General features: G+C 48.5%; 1 protein-coding gene across 1 annotated transcript in view; it reads right to left on the bottom strand.

Annotated features, from left to right (window-relative positions):
- Positions 1-22,991, bottom strand: part of Colec12 (collectin sub-family member 12) — a 169,538-nt gene that overhangs the window by 26,044 nt on the left and 120,503 nt on the right. Inside the window, exon 5 of the mRNA XM_005373148.2 lies at positions 7,013-7,135. Coding sequence (XP_005373205.2) covers positions 7,013-7,135 — 123 coding nt within the window. The remainder of the gene's footprint in view (positions 1-7,012; positions 7,136-22,991) is intronic.

The raw sequence follows: 22,991 nt of genomic DNA, 5'->3' as shown, positions 1-22,991 counted from the left end.
ATTTATTTAAGTAAGTGAGCACCTGCCTGGGGCTGGCCGAGGCCACTGTCACACAACAAACACCCAAACCAAGCCTGCCAGGGAAGCCTCTGGCGGGCAGCAAGTGGGCCATTTTGTTAAGTAATCGTTGTTTTTGAGACTGCACAGAGGTACAATGTGTACCTCCGTGCTACTACAGGCATGCACACTGCTAAAACCCTGGAAACACTGAAGAACAAAGCGTCGTGTGCATTTTAGCAAAGCGAACTTAAAAAAATATGAAATGTTTACTGTTTGTGTTCAGTTTTGATTCTCAAATCAAAACACATGCCTCAGTCTGTCCTCAAACCACACGCAGACTCTGAAGTCCTGCCTTCTTTCCTGGAAGCCCAAGAAACATCTAAATATGCTGAGAGGCAGTCATTTTCTACCTTTTCTAATTTTTCTTAAATTTACTTTACAAAAACCTGAACAGTTGTGAACAAATAATTCAGGTTTGCTTAGAGTAAAAGAACCCAAAGAAAACCCAAGAAATGGCTAGCGTTGTCTTCCATGTGGCAAGGAAACTCCCTGCCCGGCCCACGGTGCTAATAAACAGCCCTATGCGCTGGTGTGCGTGTGTGAGTGCGTGTCTGTGTCTTCATTTAAAAATAGGATCTGTAGGGCTGTGATGCTGGCAGCTTGCTCAGGCATAAAATACCGCGGCTGACGGGGGCTCCAGAACTGACCCTTGCCATGCCTGCACACAGCATTCTCCTTGCTTTTTATCCTGCACTTAGAGTACACATTCTCTCTCTCATGTCTGTTACCAAGGTCCCCCTTCAACGAGGACTGTTTCTGCACATGGAATTCTTCAGGACACTGAGGTCTCAGGCATTACACCTGAAGAAGTGCCCCTCTTGGTACCCAGAGCCTAATTCCTTAGGATAATGTGGCAATAATACCAAAAAGCACTTAGGTGTCATCCCTTGAACTCGGCCACTAGCCTCTCTTCCCTGTCCCTCCCTCTCTCTGGTTTGTTTTTCTTTTTTTTGAAACAGGTCTCACTATGTAGTTTAAGCAGGCCCGAACTCACTATTCTGCCCAGGCTGGTCTCAAATTCATAGTAATCCTCCTGTCTCAGCACCCCCAAAGAGACTGGCTCTCCCCACTTTTCAAAGTCTATGCCAAGCCTCATTGCCCCATAGTAATAAATCTTGCCTAGGTTCCGAATCCAGGGCACGCCAGCTGACTTTTATTTGAAAGGCAGTAATAGCCTTTACTGTGTCTATAAGAAGAAAATTTCTTTTCCCAGAAGAATTAAAGACGTCATACCACAGCGATATATGTGCACCCATGTTTATAGCAGCACAATTTGTTATAGCTAAATCTGGGAAGCAACCTAGATGCCCATCCACTGAGGAATGAATAAAACAAGATGTGGGACTTTTATACAGTGGAGTATTACTCAGCTATAAAAAAAAAGACAAACTCGAGGCTTTTGTGGGTAAATGGTTGCAACTAGAGACCACACTCATAAGTGAAATAAATCAGACCCACATGTGTAAACATCATATTGTCTCCTTGGTGTAGGAACCTGAAAGAATAAGTAAAACTCAAAATGTACAATAGATGATAGGAAAGGGAAAGAAATTGCTCAAAGGAAGGACTGGGATGAGGGAAAAGAAAAAAGGAAAGAAGGAAGGCAAAACATAAATATAAATAAATAAATATATACGAATAGCTGTGATAACTGTATTGCTGATGTTTGATGGTACATTGAAAGGAATAGCTAATGCTTAAAATTTTTTATGTTCTGATCAATTTTGCAGGCTTGTGTCTGGTAATCTGGGCAGCTGATTTGAAGGTAACCATGCAATGGAATTCCTGGTGAATTCCTACCGTTTTGTGTGGTGAAACTCTGTATTATCTCCAATGTTTTATCTAATAATTATTTTCTCACTCTCTTTAATGGTTTGAACAATCTTCCATTCTTACATCTGGTAATCAGAGCAATGTAGTTGAGGATAGCAATATGTAACATAACAACCACTGTTAATTCATATTATTTTGTCTTGGAACTATGTATCACTTTATCATGGTCTTGCTTTGGTTTGTTTATGTTTGTGATACTGGTATGCTGCTATTGTTCTGTATTTTGTTTGTCTGTGTCTCATTTACTACTCTCTTTAAAATAAAATTTAAAAAAAAAGAAGAAGAAAATTTCTTACTGCAGTTAATTTCTACTAGTCCATCTTTTACAGAGAAAGAATCTGAGGTTCAGGGAGGTTCAGTCACTTGCTCATAATCACACAGCTTGTAATTAAGCGGGCTACCAGGCTGGGACATCAAACTCCAGTCTACCCTACAACTCCACTTAGCTTTTCATTTAGTACTACTCTCTCAGTCTGGTCTCCTCCATTAAAGAGATCCTTGAGGAGGAGGATTGTGACTATGTTTTCTTTGAAGTCAGCATCACTAGATGTTTACTAAGCATCTGCCACGTAAGTGGCACAGTGCTTGCCACTGAAGATTCAAGAGACACAGGCCACATAGTCTCTGCCTGTAGAGTAGGGGACAAAGACAGAGCAGAGTTCCTCCCTGGTGCTCACAAGGCTGTGGACCCAACTGATCACAGCTCTGAGAGAAACCCACACTCCCACTGGTTTCTGGGACTGGCCAGTAATGCCAGGAATGCTCCTCTGGGACTCAGCGAGCCACTGCTACCCTGAACATGATTTCAGGTGGCATTACACAAATTCACAAAGTATTTTAGGGTGCTACCCTGGGTTCCAGGGAGCTCTACAGGATGATTTGAGGTGCATCTTGAAAGCTCACTTATCCTATTGAAATTGCAATTTTAGAGCAGCGTGCAGTGGAACACACTTCTAATTCTGGTATTCAGGAGGCTGAGGCAGGAAGACTATATTGAGTTTGAGGCCAGCCTGGGCTACACAATGAGTTCAAGGCCAGCCTCAATACATAGGGAGACCCTATCTCAAAAAAACAGCAACAGCAACAAAAGAAACTGAAATTCTGGCTGAGCTTAGGGGTAAGCAGACACGCTACGGCTCAGAATGTTTCGTTGAATGAGACTCACTGAGATTCAGATTTCTGTCTTTTCTCTTTATCCCAATTACGTTAAGAAGGCCGCCTGCTGGGATTTTCCCATTCAGGGAATGTTCTGGAAGAAACACAACCCACTGAACCTTTGTGATGGCTCCTAACTGGAAGCCCCACTGACTGTTGGTAAGCAGCCCGGGGCCGAGGGTGTGCCAGGCTGTCACTGTGCCAGCACGTGTTTTCCACAAAGCCACCGTACAGACGCTGTGTGGTGACTGAGCAGTTCTCTGGCTGGCCAGCAGATTCTCTTGAAGAAACTTCATTCTGCCCTCACTTGTAGCTCTGGGAGTGATGTGAAAGGAGGAGACAGAGCAGTTTTGAAGAAAACAGCTGAAGTTGCCTTTGCCATCTCAAGGAGTTTTGCTAGGTGCACTGGTGTTCACCCTGTAATTCCAGCTACTAGGGAGGCTGAAGCAGGAAGACTGCAATTTTGAGGTCAGCCTGGGTTCTGTCTCAAAAGAATAAAAAGAGCTGCGGGTATAGTTCAGTGCAAAGCACCAGTGGGTTTGATCCCCTGTACAAAATAAAAGTAATAAGGGAGTTTTGTTTTCTTCAACTGCTTCTTCAGAGAAATGCTTCTTGCACTGTATATTCTTTTTCCTCCTGTTCTTTTTTCAAAGGAGGAAGTTTTTCCTGCCATCAAAGGGAGATGTATAAGGGAAGAGTTGGCCTTATTGCTTTGCCTCTTACAAGGTTGGGTCTGCATAATCTTATCAGCAAGAATGAGGCATCACCGTACAGGGACAGGAAAGAAAGGACAGCTGGAAGGCATCAGCGTCTGAGCTCATTAAGGTTCTGTTTGGAAACCAGAAGTGTGTGTTGCATTATCTTCCTTTATCTTTATCTCCCTTTGGTCAGCAGAGGACTGGGCAGGGGGGTGCCTTGAAAGACAGAAAAGGGGAAGAAGGGATCATCTTGCCTCTCCTTGTACGTGCTCCAGGGCTTTCCCCGCCACCCTGGTGAGACTTCAAGCCCAGAGCAGGCGGAGCTGATGCCTGGATGTCAGGTCTCTGGTAGGAGGCACTGGCCTTCGATGTGCCTTCCCTGAAATCAGCCCTCATTCTCCATCCAACTCTTTCAGTACACTTTCCTGGGTACCTGTTGAGCACCATGAGCCAGGCACCAGCCGGAGAGGTAATAGACAGAGTTTTCACAGAAGCACGCAGTTGGGTGGGGGGACAGATAAGCCAGACACACCGGCCCGGGGATACAGTGTGACAGGGACAAGGGGTAAATAAAAAGGTGGCGCCTAAAGGCCGTGAGGGGCCTTGTGCAGCACACATGGCCCAGCGGACGTGAAGGGCAAAAAGGAGCCATTGGGGTGGAAGCAGGGGATGTGGGCCGGCCAAACGCATGGACACATGGGCAGCCTGTCAGAGCTGCAGGACTTCCGGTGGGTAAAAGTGGAGGACATGCCTGTCCCTGAATAGACCACTCAGAACAGAAAAACAAAACAAAACGAAACAGCTGAAAAAACTCTCCTTTGGCTCTTTCTGTGTAATTCTGAAAGCATAAAGAGCCTATCCTTCTTTTCCTAGCAGAGGTAAAAATGAGAATGTTACATATTCACGCTCCTGTCCCCGTCCTAGCAGCCACTGTTTATTCTCATGGTGTCACACGGCCCTAAGCCCCAAAGGTGTTCATTAAGTTTGATTTCAAGTGTCTCCTGTATCTCAGCTAAGAAAAGGCGCAGAGCAGTGAGCAGTGACCTAAGAAAGGTGAGGACAGGCCCCCCCACCCCTGACCAGCCCTGGTCCTGACTTCGTCCATTTCTTAATCTCTCAGCACTTGCTGCTTCACCTAGAAAATGTCAGAATCTTCAGGTAAATGAGTTTACCAGGAATGGATAAAATGACCTGATAATTTTCCAAATTCCCACGGCCCAAATTCATCTGTCAACACAGATGCGCACTACTTTCCGGGGTAGGACTAGAAAGCCTCGCCCGGCCCGCGGACTTTGAACGTGTTTTGCCATTCTGCTGGCTACCGCTGGGCAGATGCAGGGACGTAGGAAGGGGCAGGGGACAGAGGGCTCTCCTAGTCACTGCCAGCTGGGATCAACTGCGGTACAGGACGGTTCTGTTGCCTCCTCTCAGCTCATCCCAGCCGGCCTGGAAAGTGGCACAATGTCACCATTTTACAGATAGGAAATTGGAACCTCGGAGCCGTGCTGATTCGTACACGGGTTCTAGAGACAGAGAGGACTTAGCATGAGGCCTAGCAAGCACCTACTGAGCATTCATAACCGTACTGACATTGGAAGTATCAAAACCTGGACCCAGACAATCTGGTATCAAAGCCCACTCAGCCTAGTAAGCTACCTCCCGGGGAATCACGGTGCACTGGGAAAGTAGGGAGGAGTAGAAGTGGGAGGGAGTGCACGCTGGATCTTTCTCTGCCTAGGGCAGGTCTGTGGGCTAAGGAAGAAAGAAGGGATCACGTGAGAATAGTGCTCAGCTCATCTGCCAAGTTGTGCGTGGTCCTGGGGACTGAACCCTGGGCCTTTGCACTGAGCACATCTCCAGCCTTCAAAAGGAAAAAAAAAAAAACTTTGTATTTTTCAGACAGTTACATTAAGTCATTAAATTGCTCAGGCTGGGCTTGAACTTGCAATCCTTCCACTGCTTCAGCCTCTAAGAATGCCGGGATCCTAGGCAAGCACCACCACACCAGCTCATCTGTCAGCTCTGAGGGAAGGTGGCCGGAAGTGGCGGCTGAGAGTGAAGTCAGACCCTCTGTAGCTACACCAAGGCAGGTCTCACATGACTTCGGTGAGAAGGCCTGCGCGGCTGTTTACTATGGAAGGTTTATACGGACCATGATTCCCAATCCCGGCGCCTTCTACTTATGGTCTCTGGAAGGGCGGTGGAGGGGCAGGAAAACTACTTCATCTCCAGGTCTGGAGGGTTCAGCTAAACTTCTCCCTACCTTAACCTTGACACAAGTAGGTCTCTTACTTTATAAAGCAGAAGTGAGATGGCTGTGCGGCCTGTATTTCATTTCTACAGGGCGATATTCTTTTGGTTTTTCTTTTTTTTGGTTTTTCTCCGGTACCGGGAACCAAACTCACGACCTTGCGCTTGCCAGGCAAGCTCTTTTGCCGCTGAGCTAAATCCCCAGCCCCTACAGGGCGATATTCTTATGGCACTATGGCAACAATAGTGAACACAGCAGATGTATTGAAAAGGAAAAAGGGAATGAGCTGGCCCATCCCTGGGTGAAGTGAGCTTTGTATTTTTTGTAGAGCTGGTGTTTTGTGCACCCCCTCCCAGTAGCCTTTGTCTGTGTGCTGTTGCTGGTTTCCACAGAGCCCCTTTGTGATAAGATGCAAAGAAAAACAGAGGAAGGAGGAGTAGCTGGAAATAGGTAGGAAAAGGCAACAAAGGAGGAAAGTATTTCTAAGTCCTAGAGGACCATTACTGCTGTTGGAATGAGTCAAAAGGAATTATTATTGCAGCCACCCCACAGAGCCTGGAACTACAAGAAGCTCGGGACTGCGGGCCGGGGTGCATGTGGACACTGAACCTCACACGCGAGTTACAGAAGTGCAAGACAGTCAGACTTCTGTACCTGTGGGTTCTGCATCCTTGGAGCCGCCAACCTCAGGTTGCAAATATCCGGGGGGAAAACCCCTCACTGATACTAAACAGTGCTCATTTTTTTTCTTGTTATTATTTCTTACATAATTTGGTATGACCACTATTTACATATAAGTAAGTACTCTAGAGAGCATTTAACGTGTCCAGGACGATGTGTGTGGGTATATGGAGGTGCTATGCCAATTTATATAAAGGACCGCGGCACCCATGGACTCTGATATGCAAGAGGCAGAACCAGAACTGAGGGTCGACTGTGCTTCACGCCTGTAAAGATGACGTTTTGCAAACTTCAGTTAATGAAGGGAAACCTGCTATGCGTGAAGAGAACTTACCTTTATATCCCAAAATGGCTACGGTGATGGTTAGTAAGGCACACAAGATGTATAATAATATGATAGAAAACTTCAGTGCCCAGTTATTCTTACATTTGGTACATTGTGTTCCTTCCTGAATACCTGTAAGAGAAGACAAATCTTAATACTAGTGAACTAAAACATCATTTCAAACAGGATGCTTTTGTATTCTGATTCAAATACTGTGACTAAGAGTAATTTTATATGTGCCTTACTATACTACCAAAAGTATTTAAAAATTAAACTTGCCACTGTAGCAATACAAACCCTTTCAATAATATATTGTTATTCTTGCATTGGATGGGATTTCAAAACAACACGTAACTTCGTCTTACAGAACAAATACCACTATGATATAGTTTGAATAAACATGATTTAAATACCCATATTGTCTTGTTTTAGACCTTATTGGACAGGCCCACAGCAAATCAACCCCAACCAACCAACCATAAAATCCTTGTCACCTGATGTTGTTTCAGGGGATGTTGTTTCAGCCAGAGCTGGTTCCCACTGGCTTGTGACAGCCAATTATTACACTTTCAGGAATTTTGGTTGTTAAACTGATCATGGCATGAAAGCAGTCTGGGAGGGAGTATTTACACCATGGAAATTGGTAATCACTACAAATTAGCACCCCCCCACACACACACACTAGTAAAATTACTGGTTTATCCACATGCCACTGGTTGTGATATACTAGAACCTATAGCAGAAAACATGTTTATGATTAAGTGCTCATTATATAACCGTTTTGTATAGTACATGTACACAAAAACAGATACTGACCCTTAGTTATTACAGTAATTGGAATCATAACTATGGAACAAATAGAAAAGCCAGACATTTTTGATGACAGGAGGTAAATTTTTACTACAAACAGTTCAACTTTTTGAAAAACAGTCTAGTCTAAGTGGTAAACCAGCATCCTTGCTGCAAGCAACCCCACACACAAACCCATAAAGAAAGAACTTTCCATCTGACTGATTAGAAACACAGAAGACAAAGGCTGTGGCTGTTTTAATGTGAAAATCACATTGTTCAGAGGATCCGTGTATCAGGAGATGCCTTGTTTGCCTGCCCAGCTTCCCCGTGTGTGTCTTACTAACGGCATCCCCCAGGAGCGACAGCACATAAAGGACTGATCTCTTATAATTGTGCTTATAACTTCTGATGGCTAAGGCATGAGGATTAAGCCGTCCTCGAGGTTTCTTTCCTTTGGTTTGTAATTTTACAGACTGCCCTTCTTCTGTGAAAAGAGTTCTTCAGCTGTGTTAAATGCAAAATGATGATGGGAATAGCAGATAACAATGACTTACATGTAGCTCCCAGGGTTCAACTCTAGTGTGCTGGGCTACGGACACAAGGGAAGGGGTCTGATACGCGTTTCATGGCCTAGAGCGCACTTCTCGGACTTCAGGGTACACAACAATCACCTAACGGGCTCGTGACGACAGCATTCCCGACTCGGGAGGTCTGAGAAACGGCCTGAGAACGCGGGTGCCCCGCAGGCTCCCAGGGCCACTGATGTGCAGCAGCGCACTGCAGACCGCACTTTAGAAGGTGCTTCTCAAACTTTAAAGGGCTTCCCCCATCGCAGGCCTGAAAGCAGACTGCAGTACGGCTGGTCTGAGCTAGTGCGCAGCTTGTGCCAGGATCACGTGATGCCTGGTCCCCGGGCCTCGCCTGAGGATGTTGGGGGAGGGGGGCGGTCAAAGTTAGAAGATGGGTGGGCTGCACCAACCGCTAGGTTAGCTAAGTCCTGGGAGGTCAGACTAAAATTCAGACTCATCCGTCAAAAAGGCCTAGAGTAAATTGAACACTTTGTGTTACGATTCTCCCATATATTAATTGCCTTTCCTTCCAACCCTCTTTAATAGCCAGATGTATATCTCACTACCTCTGCTGACGTCCAAAACTGACCTCAGTGCTAGCCTCGCCAAAACAGATTTGCAGCTCCCCCCGCCCCACCTAAATACGATCTCATTCCCTCCAGTGGTTAAACTCAAAGGCACCATGAATTTTTTTCTCGTATGTGTTCTCCAGTCCAATCAGCCCTGTTAATCTTCAGGCAAGATACTTTTACCTCTGCTCCGGCATCTTGGTATTGTTAATTTCCTGCACTGTCCCAGGCCCTGGGTGGGGCACTTTCCACACAGCATCTCTAACTCTGAAAGTAACCCTGCAAGGACGAGTGGTAGTGAGCGCCGAAATGACGCCCAGGACACATCGCGGCCAGGATTCCAACCTGTGTGGGGCTCCACACGCCACCATCTCTCTGCTATGTCACCGACCCCGCGTCTCCACATCCTTTTCATTGCCATTGCCACCATCCCAGTGTGGGACATTTTCTTCTTAACGGAAGCTTCCTCTTCCATTCCTGCCAGGATCCAGCCTCACCCAGTACTAAAATATCGCTGTCTTCATGACATTTGCCAAAACGGATAAACAAAAATTTCAGTGCCCCACGCTTAACTAAAGGACGGATGCACGCACGCACACGCACCGCATCCATACACACAAATGCAAACGCAAACGCAAACATGCCAGCTCGTCCGCGCTCTGTAATCTGGAGGCTCAAACTGAGACGACTCTTACATCCAGCTTTGAAACTGGGAGAGGAGGAAGTGTAGACGAGCCCACAAACATGTCACATTCCACGTTGAAAAACAATCCGCGTGGCGAGGGGGGGCAACTGTAAAACTGCACAGTGACAGATAGGAACGCTGGACCGACTTCCTGTGGAAAGACCGGATGACACTCATGGTTGTGGGGGGCTTTTTCCTTTTGCACGTTAGGGTCATGCGGGAGAGGGGGCTTTTTATACCTCTCCGAGGTGATGTTTTACATCCCTCCAGAAGAGCCCCGGAAGATTTGCTGAGAGCAGAGATGGTGGTAGATCGCGGAGCCTGAGGCGGAGAAGGCAGCACTAGGGTCACGTGGTCAGGTGTCACTGCGTTACTGATGCGAAAAGCGAAAACCACGGAGAAGAGGCAGGGTCATCAGCCACACAGCCTGACTGCGGTGTGGGCATCTGTCCCTCCCGCCCTTCCTGCGCACTAGCACAGGGTGGCCACTGGGCGGCCCGCGCCTGTGGCATGTGTGCAGGCTGCCCCAGACGGTTGTCACCGGCCCGCATTCCAGAGAGCGGCACTTCCTCGCGGCTGCGCACCTCCCCGCCGACTATCTGTGCTAATCAACAGCAGATGCCCGCCTCCCCTTCCACTTGACACACGCGCTCTGGCTTGTTTTTCCTCCCCCTGAAGACTTATTTTTAATAAGAATTCTGTTTCATCTTTTCTTCTCTGCCCTCTCCTGGGAGGACATCTGGCCAAACACGCAGATGCCTACTACAAAGGGACCCTGCTGGCTCCCGGGGCCGGGGGACCCCCTCCTCCTTCAACCGAGATGGTCACAAGAAAACACTGCAGAGCGATACCCCCTGTTACCAGCCTTTGTAGTGTTTGTTTTCTCAGCATTACTTTCCAGGGACTGGGGACCTGGTTCCCATGGGGGTGGGCGGGAGGGCTGCGCGCAGAATGCTGTGGATAAGAAACTCCGGCTCAGGAAGTGAAGCAGCGCTGTGCCTTCACCACCAAGAGATCGGCTTCTTCGAAAACCTGGCCCAGGGGCTGGGGATTTAGCTCAGCGGCAAAAGCGCCTGCCTGGCAAGCGCAAGGTCGTGAGTTCGGTTCCCGGTACCGGAGAAAAACAAAAACAAAAACAAAAACAACAAAAAAAGAAAACCTGGCCCACAGCGCATCTGTAACTCGGCCAGCACGGGCAGAGAGGGGCCCGCAGGCCCAAGCCTATCAACTATCTTCTGCCCCATTCCGTTCTCGGCTGCTGGTCTGAATGTATTTTCTAGCGTCCCAGCCTTTGTTACTCAAGAAACGTTGGGGTCCTCAGGAAGCCAGACTCCTCACTCTGGTTGACTCCTTGAATAGTCTATGGAAGCTAGAAGAGGCTGACAATTTGGTCCCTGGTGTCCAAACGCAAAGTTGCCTGTGCTACCCTGTTTCTAAAAACATATGTTTCAAGTAAAAAGTGTTGGGGTGACAGGGGGCCCCAGGGCGGGGGTGGTGAGAGGGAATAAGTGAAGCTCTCCAGGAATGACAGTGCAGAGGGCCAGAAGAATTCACCAGCAGAGAGAATTCCTTTCGGCTGTGGTTCCCCAGAAAGAGCCCTCCCAAGTGCTGTGGTCCAGGCTCCAATCCAGCCTGTTTTTACAGTCTTTCTGGAGAAAATAAAGGGTCTCCAGCATCCTATTTTCCCACCGTGCACATCACTGAAGACGGGCTCCTCTGCTAACACGCACGCAGGCTGAGCAGTCCCCTTCCTTTGTGGGTGGAGGCCGGCACGGAGGTCAGAGTGGCTCACTTCGGGCTGTCTTAATTATCATGTCAGCAGCTCAGTGCTGTTGTCCCAGGGATCGCATTACCAAAGAGAAGCTTCAAACGCTGGAGGATTGCAAAATCCAGAAGACCACAGATTCTGATCTGAGACTTGAAGTGACCTTTCCATGTGGTTTTTCTGCAGTTATTAATCTACCGCCTGGTGGCAGATATTCCCATAAACCCAAGAGGATGATTTGGCTCTAACAGTAAAACTGACGATTCAAATGAATTCCTATATGTAGTTAAAATACCCTCCAAAGCAACAAAACAGGCAGAGGTTACATCCTGGCTAGTTGCTTGAGTGTTATGTAATATCACTCGACCAAAGGTTAAATGCAAAAGCCCCAATAATTAGCTTTTCCTCATTATGAAGGCCATTTACTCTATGATGAGATATGGATTTAGTTAGTACAATTTTTTTATTAGTGAGTAATTTAGTTTCCCAAATACAAATCCCAGCACTGGACACTTTATTATGCCAAGTTTCCTAAATGATGCGGAGAATCATGACAATGGAAGCAGGACAAGAATTGGCAACGAAACCACTTTCTGTGCAAAATAAATGCAGCCTCACAGCAACTCCGTATTCATAAAGGTGAATTCAAACCAGAGAGAGTATTTAGAAGGAAGCTTTATGAGAGTGTAGATCCTTCAGTGTCCATTCTTAGAGTAATAGTGTGCATAGTTAGCAAGTGTATAGTTGTTTCTCATTAATCACTTATTTCACATAAGTAAAGAGAAAAGGCAGGCTGTTCTGGTTTGGTTTTAATGTTTTCCTAAATGAGTACGAGTTATTTATTTAAAATTTATAATTTACATTCTGCCTTCTAGAAAAGAATCACTGTAGGCAAAAACCAGATGTGACAGTCCCACTCGGAATATACAGTGTCTGCTAGAACACACAGTGCTTCAGAAGAACGCCCCTGCTTTCGCTTTGTGGTTTTTAGAATAGGAATCCTTTATTATACGAGCTGTCCGCAAATGCTTTCAATTGTGAGCGGAGGCACCCTCACCGGCTGGGGAGGTCAGCCATCACCCCTCTCACATCTGTCCCTCCTGCCAACTCCCTCCCTTTTGGTTGTATTCCTGGTCATTTCATTCTATGGGCACAGAGTGTACTGACAACAATCCCGACGACACATTTAGCTGCATTATCCTGTACCACCACACAATGTCCTTCTGTGACTGAGCACTCAATCTTTTCATTAAAAGAACTCATGAAAATTCAGCTCCAACTCCATCGCAGTCCCTTGTATAACTGCAACAGGCCCTTCTGGGTATGTGGAAGGAGGAGGTCCCTGGACATTTCTTTCACGGGGGATATTTTGCTGTTGATATGAATGAAAGAGGAATCGCTAAGGATAGCTGCTATCACCAAAGACCTGATATGTGCTAGGTTCCTTGTTACTTACCATCCCTCTAATAACCTGGCAAAGCATGAATTCTACCCAAAAGTTTTACAGATTTTAGGAAAGTAGGGGGTCCAAGAGGCTGAGCATCCCAGCTAGGGAGTGGCTAACCTGGGAGTTAAACACATATCTATCACATATTGCTTCCCTAAGCTTAAAGACAAGGCAAGATGAAGGATGCTAACTAGATAACCCATAGAGACTTTTACTGGAAGCATCCTGTCAAAATAAAAGAGTGCAGAAACAACCTTTCACATGTTTAGAGATAACCTTTCTCAGAAATGAGCAGTAAAATTTAGTCTCCAGTTAACTATTACAAGGCCAAGGCTTCTGCAAGCTGTAATCTCTCTCTTACCATCTGTGGTAAGATACCTAGGAAGCAAGGTAATTCGTCCACCCTAAATAAATGTTCCTTCTCCTAAGAGAGGTCAGGATCCGCTTGGAGGTTTGGCTGGCAAGGATTGCCCACAAGGGTGATGACATTTTATAATGGGGTGGGCCTGGAAGAGATGGTATCTTTATCATGTTAAGGAAAACCATGGGACACGCATTGAAGGGGCCTCCATCAGTCGCAGCTCGCTCGTCGAGGAATCCAAACAATTGCTCGTGGTTCAAGCATGCGGGAACTGGGCAGGAGAAGTTAGCAGAAAGGAAGAAGGCACAAGGAGGACTTGTCAAACGGTGATAGAAAATGAATTCATCTCTAGCCCCCTACACCCCCTCCCGAAAGAAACCCATCTGGAGTATAGTGGCAAAGAAATTTTTTTCATGCAAATGTCACCATGACCCCCTGGTTGTAAAGTCTTGAAATCCCCAGGAACTCCTTGCTGCCATCCTTCACGGCTGGCCTGGTGCCTTAGAGATGATTCCAAGGCGCGCGGCAGCTAGCACCCTCCAGCCCGCCAGCACTAGCTTCAGGGTTGGGGTTTGCTGAGTCCCAGCCGAAGATCTTCACAGCGCGAGACAGCGCCTGCTTCACCACGCTCTTTTCTCATGACATCACATGTATGCACGTACTTGTGATGTCAGTACGGTGGGAAAGAGCCCTGGTACCTACGCCTACCAAGCTCCCTGCAAAAGGCTGCTCATCTCCTCTCCGGGCCTGGAGATTTTTCTTTCTCCTGAACTACTTCCCCTCTTAACTTCCCTCTAGCTTACTCGCAGATTCCCTCTTCACGGGCTCCTTTCCGCATCAGCCTTGCGCCCAGCCCAGCTGTGCCCGCTCCCGCTGCGCCCCTGTAGGCTGCACTCACTGGTGGTTCTCGGGTCCTTTACATGCCGCCTGCAGCCTGAGGAGTTACCGGTTTTGCAGAAACCCTTTCGCATTGCCTTGAGCCAGTACTCCCCAGCACCTTGGCCACTGTGGCTGAGCCTGGGTCCCAGCATGGGGACAGAGGGCTCAGTGCTCCCGGGTCCCTCTGCCTCCCCCGCAGCTGGAACCAGCCCCTGAGGAAGGGATTTCCCAGTCTCCTCGCCTACTTAGTGCTCAGCCTTCCAGGTGAGGACTGACATGCTGATCTCACTGTCCCGCAGCCGCGGTATGGTGGGCTCTGCCAGTCAAAAGGCACCCGTGAGAGCCCGCTCCTCCCCCATCCAGCCTCATCTACACGGGGGCTTGGAGAAGTTTCCTATTCTTGGCTGGAGGTGGGGGTGAGAGGGGCAGAGCTACGAATGGAGGCACGCGCAGCACCCCTTAGACCCTTCCCGCTCTGCAGCGGTCCCCCGGCGCTAAGGCGGCCCGTGTGTCTACAACACAGAGGCTGCTGGGGCAGAGATAGCAGAGAAAGCCCCCGCTGCCCCTCACCTCAGGTGCTGCTGCTGTTCGAAGTGCCACTGTGGGGGCAGCTGGGGACTAATGCAGTGCTGACAGGAAACGTGCCGAGGATCACAAATCTGGGGTAACGACAAGCGCTCGCTGCAGCTCGCTGACATGGTGCCGGGCAGGAGAAATTATGTGCAGGGCAGGAGCCGGCCCAGAAGCCTAAGCTCCTCACTCGCACGCACCTACTCGCCTTTCTCTTAACCCACAAACCCGCGTTTCAATGGGGGAAAGTGGGCTTCAAAGTAACTAAAAACATCAATCGGCTTGACCAACACCGCTCGCTCCTCTGCCGGTATTTGTCTTTTATTCTTCAGTGAAGACTGTACTTGAGGACACTGAGGATTAGGAGACGGGCCGAGACAGACACAGGGGTTACTGTGGGGCTTTAAGCGCAGTTAGGAGGTTCTGTATCCACAGCAGCATGAGGCCTGAACCTCAATGAGAAATCAATCCAACAACCTGGGAGAAAGTGAGCAGATAAACAGTGAGGGGCAAGGGGAACCTACTCTACGCACCACAGCCCCGTGGAGGCCATGAGGGGAGCGAGCCCCGATTCAGGAAGGAGCACCCCATTCACACGCTTGTTATAAAGCTGGACAAACGACAGACAGACAGAGATAGTCTGCGAGCGAGAGACAGTGAACAAGAGCGAGAGGGAATAATCTTTTCATGGGTTAGACGGCTATGGTTTCCATCGTCAAAGAAAGGAAACCAGAAAATAAAAATTAAGAACTTCTCAGGGGGCTGGGGATATAGCTCAGTGGCATAAGCGCCTGCCTGGCAAGCGCAAGATCCTGAGTTCAATTCCCAACACCCGCCCCCAAAAAAGAAAGCAATAAAAACCTCTCAATAAAAGTCAGAAAGCACATACAGATTATAATTGAATGTAAAGTAAATGGGAAAACGTACACTTCTGAAACTTTTCATGCCAAAGAATTCATAAATAACAGCTAAATTTACAAAAGTATTTAAAACTGAAATAACTAGATAAAAACATGCAATGCCTACAAAGTGAGTTTCTTCAGACATAAAAGGTGTTAAGGAAAGGACGGGGGCGTGTTGAGGCAGGGTCTTGCTATGTACTGCAAATTGGCCTTGAACTCGCTATGGAGCCCAGGCTGGATTCAAACTCCTGGTGCTCCTCCTGCCTCAGCCTCCCAAGTGCTGAGATTACAGGCACGTGCCACAAGGCCTGGCTGAGAAAGGATTTCTAAAGAAAATTTGAAGTCACAATTCCCATAGATTTATCAGGTGTGTGGCGGGAGCCAGCTGACACTGAGAACCAACTGTCTCTCCTCACAAGTCCATGTTCAATGACTTGACACTGGTAAGTTGACAATGGTCATGCTGGGGACGTTTATACTACAGAAGTGCATGTGCAGCTCCGGATGAAGACCTTTGCCTTCCAGAGAGCTGGTTGTTAACCAAATGGCAGCAGACCACTCAGCTTACTACAATTGACCCATCGCATTTAAATAAATCCAACAACTGTTCTGTCCGTATAGTCCCCTGGGCGTTCAGGATCACTGACAGAATCAAGCGCAGACACGGCAGAGATTGCAGTGGAGCAGCTCCTTCCCTCTCCCTCAAGATCACAAAGTCTCACATGTACTCCTACTAGCAGTGTCTGCGCATTAGACATCCTGAATTGAAACCGGCAATGGAAACGTAGCAAATTCCAATTTCATAATCTCTGCGTGCTGAGATAACTTTAGGTTCCCAGGGATGCTGGTGATATTTAAGATTCAATTCCCACACGTCTGTTCGATCCACAGGTACAGGTTTGTTTTAACCCTGGCCACCTGAGTTGCGGGTGCATTTTTTTCTGATGTGGGCAGGACGGACAGACGGAAGGACTGGTGGGAAGGACTGGTTGGAGCTGTTGGCCACCTATCTGTGCCTCCGCCGGGAAGGGTAAGAGACAAAGCCCAGGTGAATGTGCCTGAAGATAGCGGTGGAGGAGGAGGGTACTTCTTCTAGGTTCAGATGGAGGGCCCCCTGAGGAATGAAAGCCCCATCAACCAGACAGAAAAAAAGAAACCCAAGCATCTAAAGGTGAGTGAAACTTCCTTACATTCGCAAGCTGTAGAAGTGCCTGCAATCACAACAAGTAGACCCAGAAACTGAAAGTCCAGAATTACACAGCCGTGCTGTTCCCCGCGGAGGCAGGAAGGGGATGCACTCTGACACTGGGCTTTGATAGTGGAGAATAGCAAAAATCTGCAGGGTAAAATCTGCAGTTCATGCTCAAGGAAATGCATTGTATTTTCCAAATGGCTAAACAGCTCCTAATTGTGTGTTGAAAGAAACAGGCTGAGAGAAGAGGCTCTGGGTGAGGACTTACAATCAGCTAAATCCATTCTGAGCACAAGGTTTGCTCCTTTACCCTAGTGAGTGTAGAACCTGCGGTTAGGTTTGCTCATTTGCAGCGTATATTTGCACGTAGCTTACAACGTAGTGTGAGTTCATTACTTATCCTTTAAAATATTCTTCAGTAACACAGTCCTCCCAGAAGAGGCCCTTGTTTTGAGGGGGCCAACACACAGCAGGACCCCAGGGATGGGCTCCACTTGCCCAACCAAGGAAACACAGTCCGGCCTACCAGCCCCAGTGCTGGAAAAGCAAGCGGAGGCTCCGGTCCTGCTGATACTGGGCCAGATGTGTCCTCTTTGCAAACACAGAGGCAGCAACTATTTGATCCCCTGCACATCATGCACAGCCCCGAAGAGGAACTGAAAAAGAAAGATTCAGTGATTCACAAAAGGTCCTTCCTTCCTAAATAAGCACTAAAATTAACTCTAGACTGTATAGCTCCTGCCCATGCACACTCCTTCCTACCAGAAAGCAGCTGAGCTGCAGCAGCAAAGCTGGTCCAGATAACCAAGCACCTGGAAACGCAACCTGCTGATTGCCCTGAAACAATCTGCCACCTTCGACAGCACTTAGGGGAAACAACACCTAATAAACAACACCTAGTAAAGCAACGGAACATACACCACAGTGAAAGGGAAAGGCCCCCTTACAGCCACGGTTATGACAGTGCTTATAAAATTAGAAGCACTCCTTTATTAGGGTATATAGAGCCCCAAATGAGTGTGTGATTGTGCATTTACTAAATTTTATCCATAGGACTACTGCACAGAAGTCAGTCCTTGTGGCTTGGAGCTCGGTGGAAGACGCATCTGTTTCCACTCCTGCATACTCCCGGCTGGGCACAAATCATGCAAGAGAAATGTTTATCCAAGCGGAGCTGAAGAGCCAGGGCTCCAGGAGGCCCTGCGGCTCAGGGAGGGCTCTTTCTTTCAAAGGCTCCTGCTGCCCGGCCCTGGCTAGGATGGAAAGGATCCGAGTAGGGGACAGAAACAATTTTTGTTTTTAAATGAGGAAAAGAATGGAGTTGTGATTCTGTAGACAGAACAGGAGACAAGGAGAGCTGGCAGGATGGAGGTGAAGACAGGCTTGTGGGGTTCCCTGGAGGAATGTTCCTCCATCGGGGAGTGTGTGTCGTGAGAGGCTGGGAGACGCCGAGGTGGGGGGTCTGTGCTTGGCTCATGGGGACCTGGTTGTTAGTAATAAAGAACAAACTAATCTTGTACCACGGACGTACCACAGCAGACATCAAGAACAAAGTCAATCAAATATATCAGGTGGAGAAGCAAGTACTGATCTAGTCACCACTCCGGAGATCCTTTTTTCTGGAGAAAATACACACACACACACACACACACACACACACACACACACACACACACACGCCAGGGGCTGTGTGTGTGCTAGGCAAGTCGTCAGCACTAAGGTTTTATATCTGCACCCCAGGCTGGCAGAGCAGGGCCAGACTTCTGTTCTTTGCCCCAACCAGGTCCTGTCCTGTGGCACCAAAACTGTGAGCCCAACATGGCGGCCCCATTCTCCTGTCCCGTGTCCCCCTTACTCAGGGAAGCTGAGTTTGGACAATGGCAGTGATCATCTCTGGCATTTCCGAGATCTTTTTCAATCCCAGCTTCCCTCCCTCCACTTACCTGCAAGAAACACAAAACAGGTATAGACTAAAGAGACCAAACTGACCTCATTCAGCTTTTTTCCTTATTGATTGTGATACTGGGAATCAAACCAGGGCCACATGCATGCTAGGCAAATGTCCTACCACTGAGCCACATTCTCGCCCTATGTTCATTTTTATTGTTTCTATTAAGACACTCATCACAGTTCCGAAGTCACCAAGCCAAAGCTGGAGGCAGATGGCCCAAACCTTTGAAACAGGTGTAGAAGTAGAGGCAAAACAGGGTTTCCTGCATCATTTTGGAGGTTAGACCTGAAAGGGTGTTATTTACTGACACTGGAAAATATAATTCACCCTTGATGATTCAAGGATGTACCTGAACTTTCTCCCAAGGGGACATTTAATGTTGTCATACAGAAGCATGACAGACGGCTCACAGAGAGAGGGTCCAAGTTTAGTTTGATATTCCAAGAGAAAAACGCTTCTGGCCCAATACTGCTTTGGGGTCCAACTCTAAACACAAACTCTCCATCTTTAAGGAAACAGAGATTACATCTCTGTAGGAAAAAAAAAAGACTCCTCTATGAAATGTCCCATTCAAGAGGAGCATGGACCATAGCTTCCCCATAACCAGGACAATACTAAAATGATGGTGGCAGACAGGAACACAGCCTGAGTCTGTCCTGAGAATACTCACGGTTTTCCCCTTTCTAAGTTTCCATCGTGATGAGAAATGAGAAAGTTTTATGCCACCGAAGAACAGTTACACGGACTCGGGTGTCACAGTGGTACCGATGGTCGACACCAGTGACAAATGGAAGCTCACCGCTGGTCATGTTTCCGATGCTCAAATGGTCCAGCTTTGTCCTGCCCTCCATGGTGGGCAGGTCTGCAGTGTCAACGCTTCCGACCTGATGTGAGGTCAGACACCTCCAGTGAGACCAGGAGGGGAAAGAGTGGCGTGGCCACATGGAAATCAATCAGAGAACACCAGAACTATAGCCACACTAAGGGTTCTTACCAGTTAGCTCTTCAGTGAGGAAGATCTGGAAGCTGGTATCAAAGCCCACCCCATGCCCGTTATTGTATTTAGTTAAGTACCATACACCGCGTGGTTTGCATTCCAGCGCGTGGGACCAGTCATTCTCAACAGACCCCAGCTAAGAACCCCTGTGGGCTTATCTGCCAGGCAGAGCTGTGCCAGCACTGCAGTGATGGGGAGAGCGGCAGCCCCTAGAGCGCTCCTCTGGGGTACCCAAGGTACATGTGCAGGCGAGCGCCGACTAGCAGAGAGACAGTGGACACCACGTCACCATGGGACGGCGCCAGTATGTGCCTGTGGGATTTTAGGGGTGCACACAGGTTACAGGTTGAGCAACTCTTATCCCGAATGTTTGACACAAGTATTTCAAACATTTTCAGATTTTAGAATGTTTATATATACATATGATGAGATAATTTGGGGATAAGGCTCAAATCTAAGTATAAAAATCATTTATGTTTCAGGAGGGCTGCTGCAAATTTGAGCCCAGCCTGAGATACAGAGTGAATTCAAGGCCAGTCTGGACTCCATAGCAAGACCCTGCCCGAAAAAAACAAATAAAAAATGTATAACCATCAAACACACCATAGCCGCAAAGCCTGTAGGTCCGGTCTTTCTAGCACGGCTGTGTTTTTTTGTTGGTTTGCTTTTGGTTTTCTTGGTACCAGGAATCAAACTCAGGACCTTGCACTCGCCAGGCAGGTGCTTATGCCACTGAGCTGTATTCCTGGCCCCATGGCTGTGTTTTGACTGTAACCCGTCATGAAGATCGGATGTAATCTCTGTTTCCTTAAAGATGGAGAATTTGTGTTAGACTTGAGGTTCAGAACTGACCTTCAAAGGACATGTGAGGCTATCAGAATTCTCCCTTGCCAGAATTTGTAGGTGCTCCTAAGTTGTTTTCCGGATCCTGGTCACACCGCTTCCACTTACAAGCACCTCCTCCCTTGCCCTTCTGCCCCATCCCTTCTGTAGGCCGCTGGCCCAAGCAGTGCTGCTCTGGAGTCCCCTCCCTAACTCAGCACAGCAGCCAGGAGCCCGGCGAACGCAGATTGCGGTGGCCCAAGCAGCCAGCTATGCGGCAACACCGAGACAGTCGAGGGCAGGGTGGCAGCAAGAGAGCACCGTCCGAGAGAAGGGAGGAGGCTGACTTGGGGAAAGTTAGAGAAAGTTCTTCTGTTGTTAAAAATCAGTAAGTACAGTGCTGCCAGTGGAGGCCCAGATGTCCCATGAAGAAATGTCCTACTTAAACTGTCTCCAAAAGTTGGCAGCTGTCCTCGTGGGAACCAACAGCGGGAGCAGCAGCTGCCATGAATGAAGCCGAAGTGTCTATCCTCACATCTGGCTCCCTCTTGATCATGTCCCTCCTCTGCCCAGGTCCTCGGGAAGCTTCCTGTCTCACTGAGAGCTGAGGTCACCCCCTCACCCCTTCTATTCAAGCTATACTGTCCTCATCACTGTACCTTGAACATGCTAGGCTTGCTGCCCCAGGGCCTTTGCATGCATGGCCTTCTCTACCTAGGACCCTCCCGTTACGTACCTTCATGTCTCTCCAACTCGTTTCTTTCAGGTTTCTGCTGCAAGGTCACCTCCTCAGAGAGGTCTTCCCTAGTTGTGCTTTTGATAAGCACAACCTCCCCATTCCTACCTTCCACCTCCCCTTACTGTTTTTTTTTTTTTCACCATTTAACATTTTATAGTTTGGCCTCCTCCAACAAAACGTGAGTTCTATAGCACCAGGACTTTAGCTCGTGTACACCCAGAGGCCAGCAGACAGTTAGAACTGTGCACACCTCATAGGGTTACTACAAGGATTAAAATCCCAGGAGAGCACAAGGCATCTACTGAGAACTGTGTCATATTTGCTAACATTCTTATTTTGTCTTGAACTTCGTGGTAAACCTAGTAGCAGTTACTATTATGCCCATCTTATAGATTAGGAGAATGAGGCTCAGTTATTTACTTGAAGCTCCACGGTCCCAGGTAGCAGAGCCAGGACTTCAAGCCAGATCTGATTCCACGTTCAGTGCGCCCGTTGCCCTGGCTTTGGAAGCCCTGGGACAGAAGAAAGGCAGAGATCCATTTTCTCTGGAATCAGCTCCAACCTTGTGCGGGCCACTGCTGCCCAGAGGCTGGGAGGTGGGAGCAGAATCCCCAGCACCCACTCAGCACGTGCCTGCAGCCTACCCGGCAGGGTCTGAAACGGCGGGCGACACTCGGTTTGCTTCTTAGCCTCACCGAAAAATGTAATTGAGCCTGCCAATTAAAAACTGTTTTCATGACCCCAGAAAATCCACAGATTGGCGACATTTACTTTAAACAGTCATCCCACCATAACAGGAAAAGAGGCAGAGCTGCGGAGTTTATTATAACAGCTGCTTTCAGTCCCCAAACAAGGTTGGGCTGTTTTTGGCAGGTTGCACCGTAGTAGAGTTGGCAAGAGGCTGACAGGCTGTGTGGGTTTCCTTTCAAAAGATCGTTTTGCTTCCTTCAAAAAAGCCACGGCTGTATGTGGTATCTCGCGTGAACTGCAGATGTCTGCCCCTGTCCTCCTGCCCTACCTGTCCACGAGGCTTCAGGCTGCAAAGACGGCGGTCAGAGCCCAGTGCTCCTTATAGCAAAGCCGCTCCACTCTCCGAGCCCAGCGGCCTCGCTTCGGGGTTATCACGCGGAGGACCGGGACGGCGGACAGAGCCTGTGGCGCAGGGCTGGCACCGCGGCAGCTATGGTGGTGATGTGGTCACGGTGAGGACTTCAGTGGCGAGAGGCTCGGTGGCAGCTCGAGTGCTGTCCCGTGTACAAAACGCACGCCACAAAAATGTAAAGCGCAGCCCCTCTTCTCACAGACTTTAGGGAAAGAGACTCGACACCTTCCTCCCTAGAAACCCACAAAGTGAGTAAAAAATGGAACGAGGATAGATGCCAGCCCCCCAGGTCACCGCCCCTGGGGTCCCACGCATGGAGAAGGGGGCGAGAGATGAAGGGCAGAGGCGGCCTGGAGGGCAGGGCTTCCCCGGGCTTAAGCTGGAAATCCCGCAGGAAGTGAGCGCTCGTGGCTGCGGGGAGCCGGGCAGCGCCGCGCTGTGCCTCCTCTGAAAAACCCTACGCTCAGCAAACGCCCGAAGCCGTTTCAGTGCTAATGATTTCCAGATGGCAGAAGAGCGAGGCCAGCGCAGGACAGACTCAGCACGCGGGAGCCCGGGCTCGGATGCCCATCAGCCCAGCTGCTGAACCCACACAGATTAGACTGGAGCCCCAGCAGGCTGGGCCCTGGCTGGACCCCACAGGGGT

Source organism: Chinchilla lanigera, unplaced genomic scaffold, assembly GCF_000276665.1.
Source record: "Chinchilla lanigera isolate Chin_1 unplaced genomic scaffold, ChiLan1.0 scaffold00001, whole genome shotgun sequence".
Lineage (NCBI taxonomy): Eukaryota > Metazoa > Chordata > Mammalia > Rodentia > Chinchillidae > Chinchilla > Chinchilla lanigera.
The sequence above is the reverse complement of the archived record's forward strand: the minus strand, read 5'-3'. Positions and strand labels throughout refer to the sequence as shown.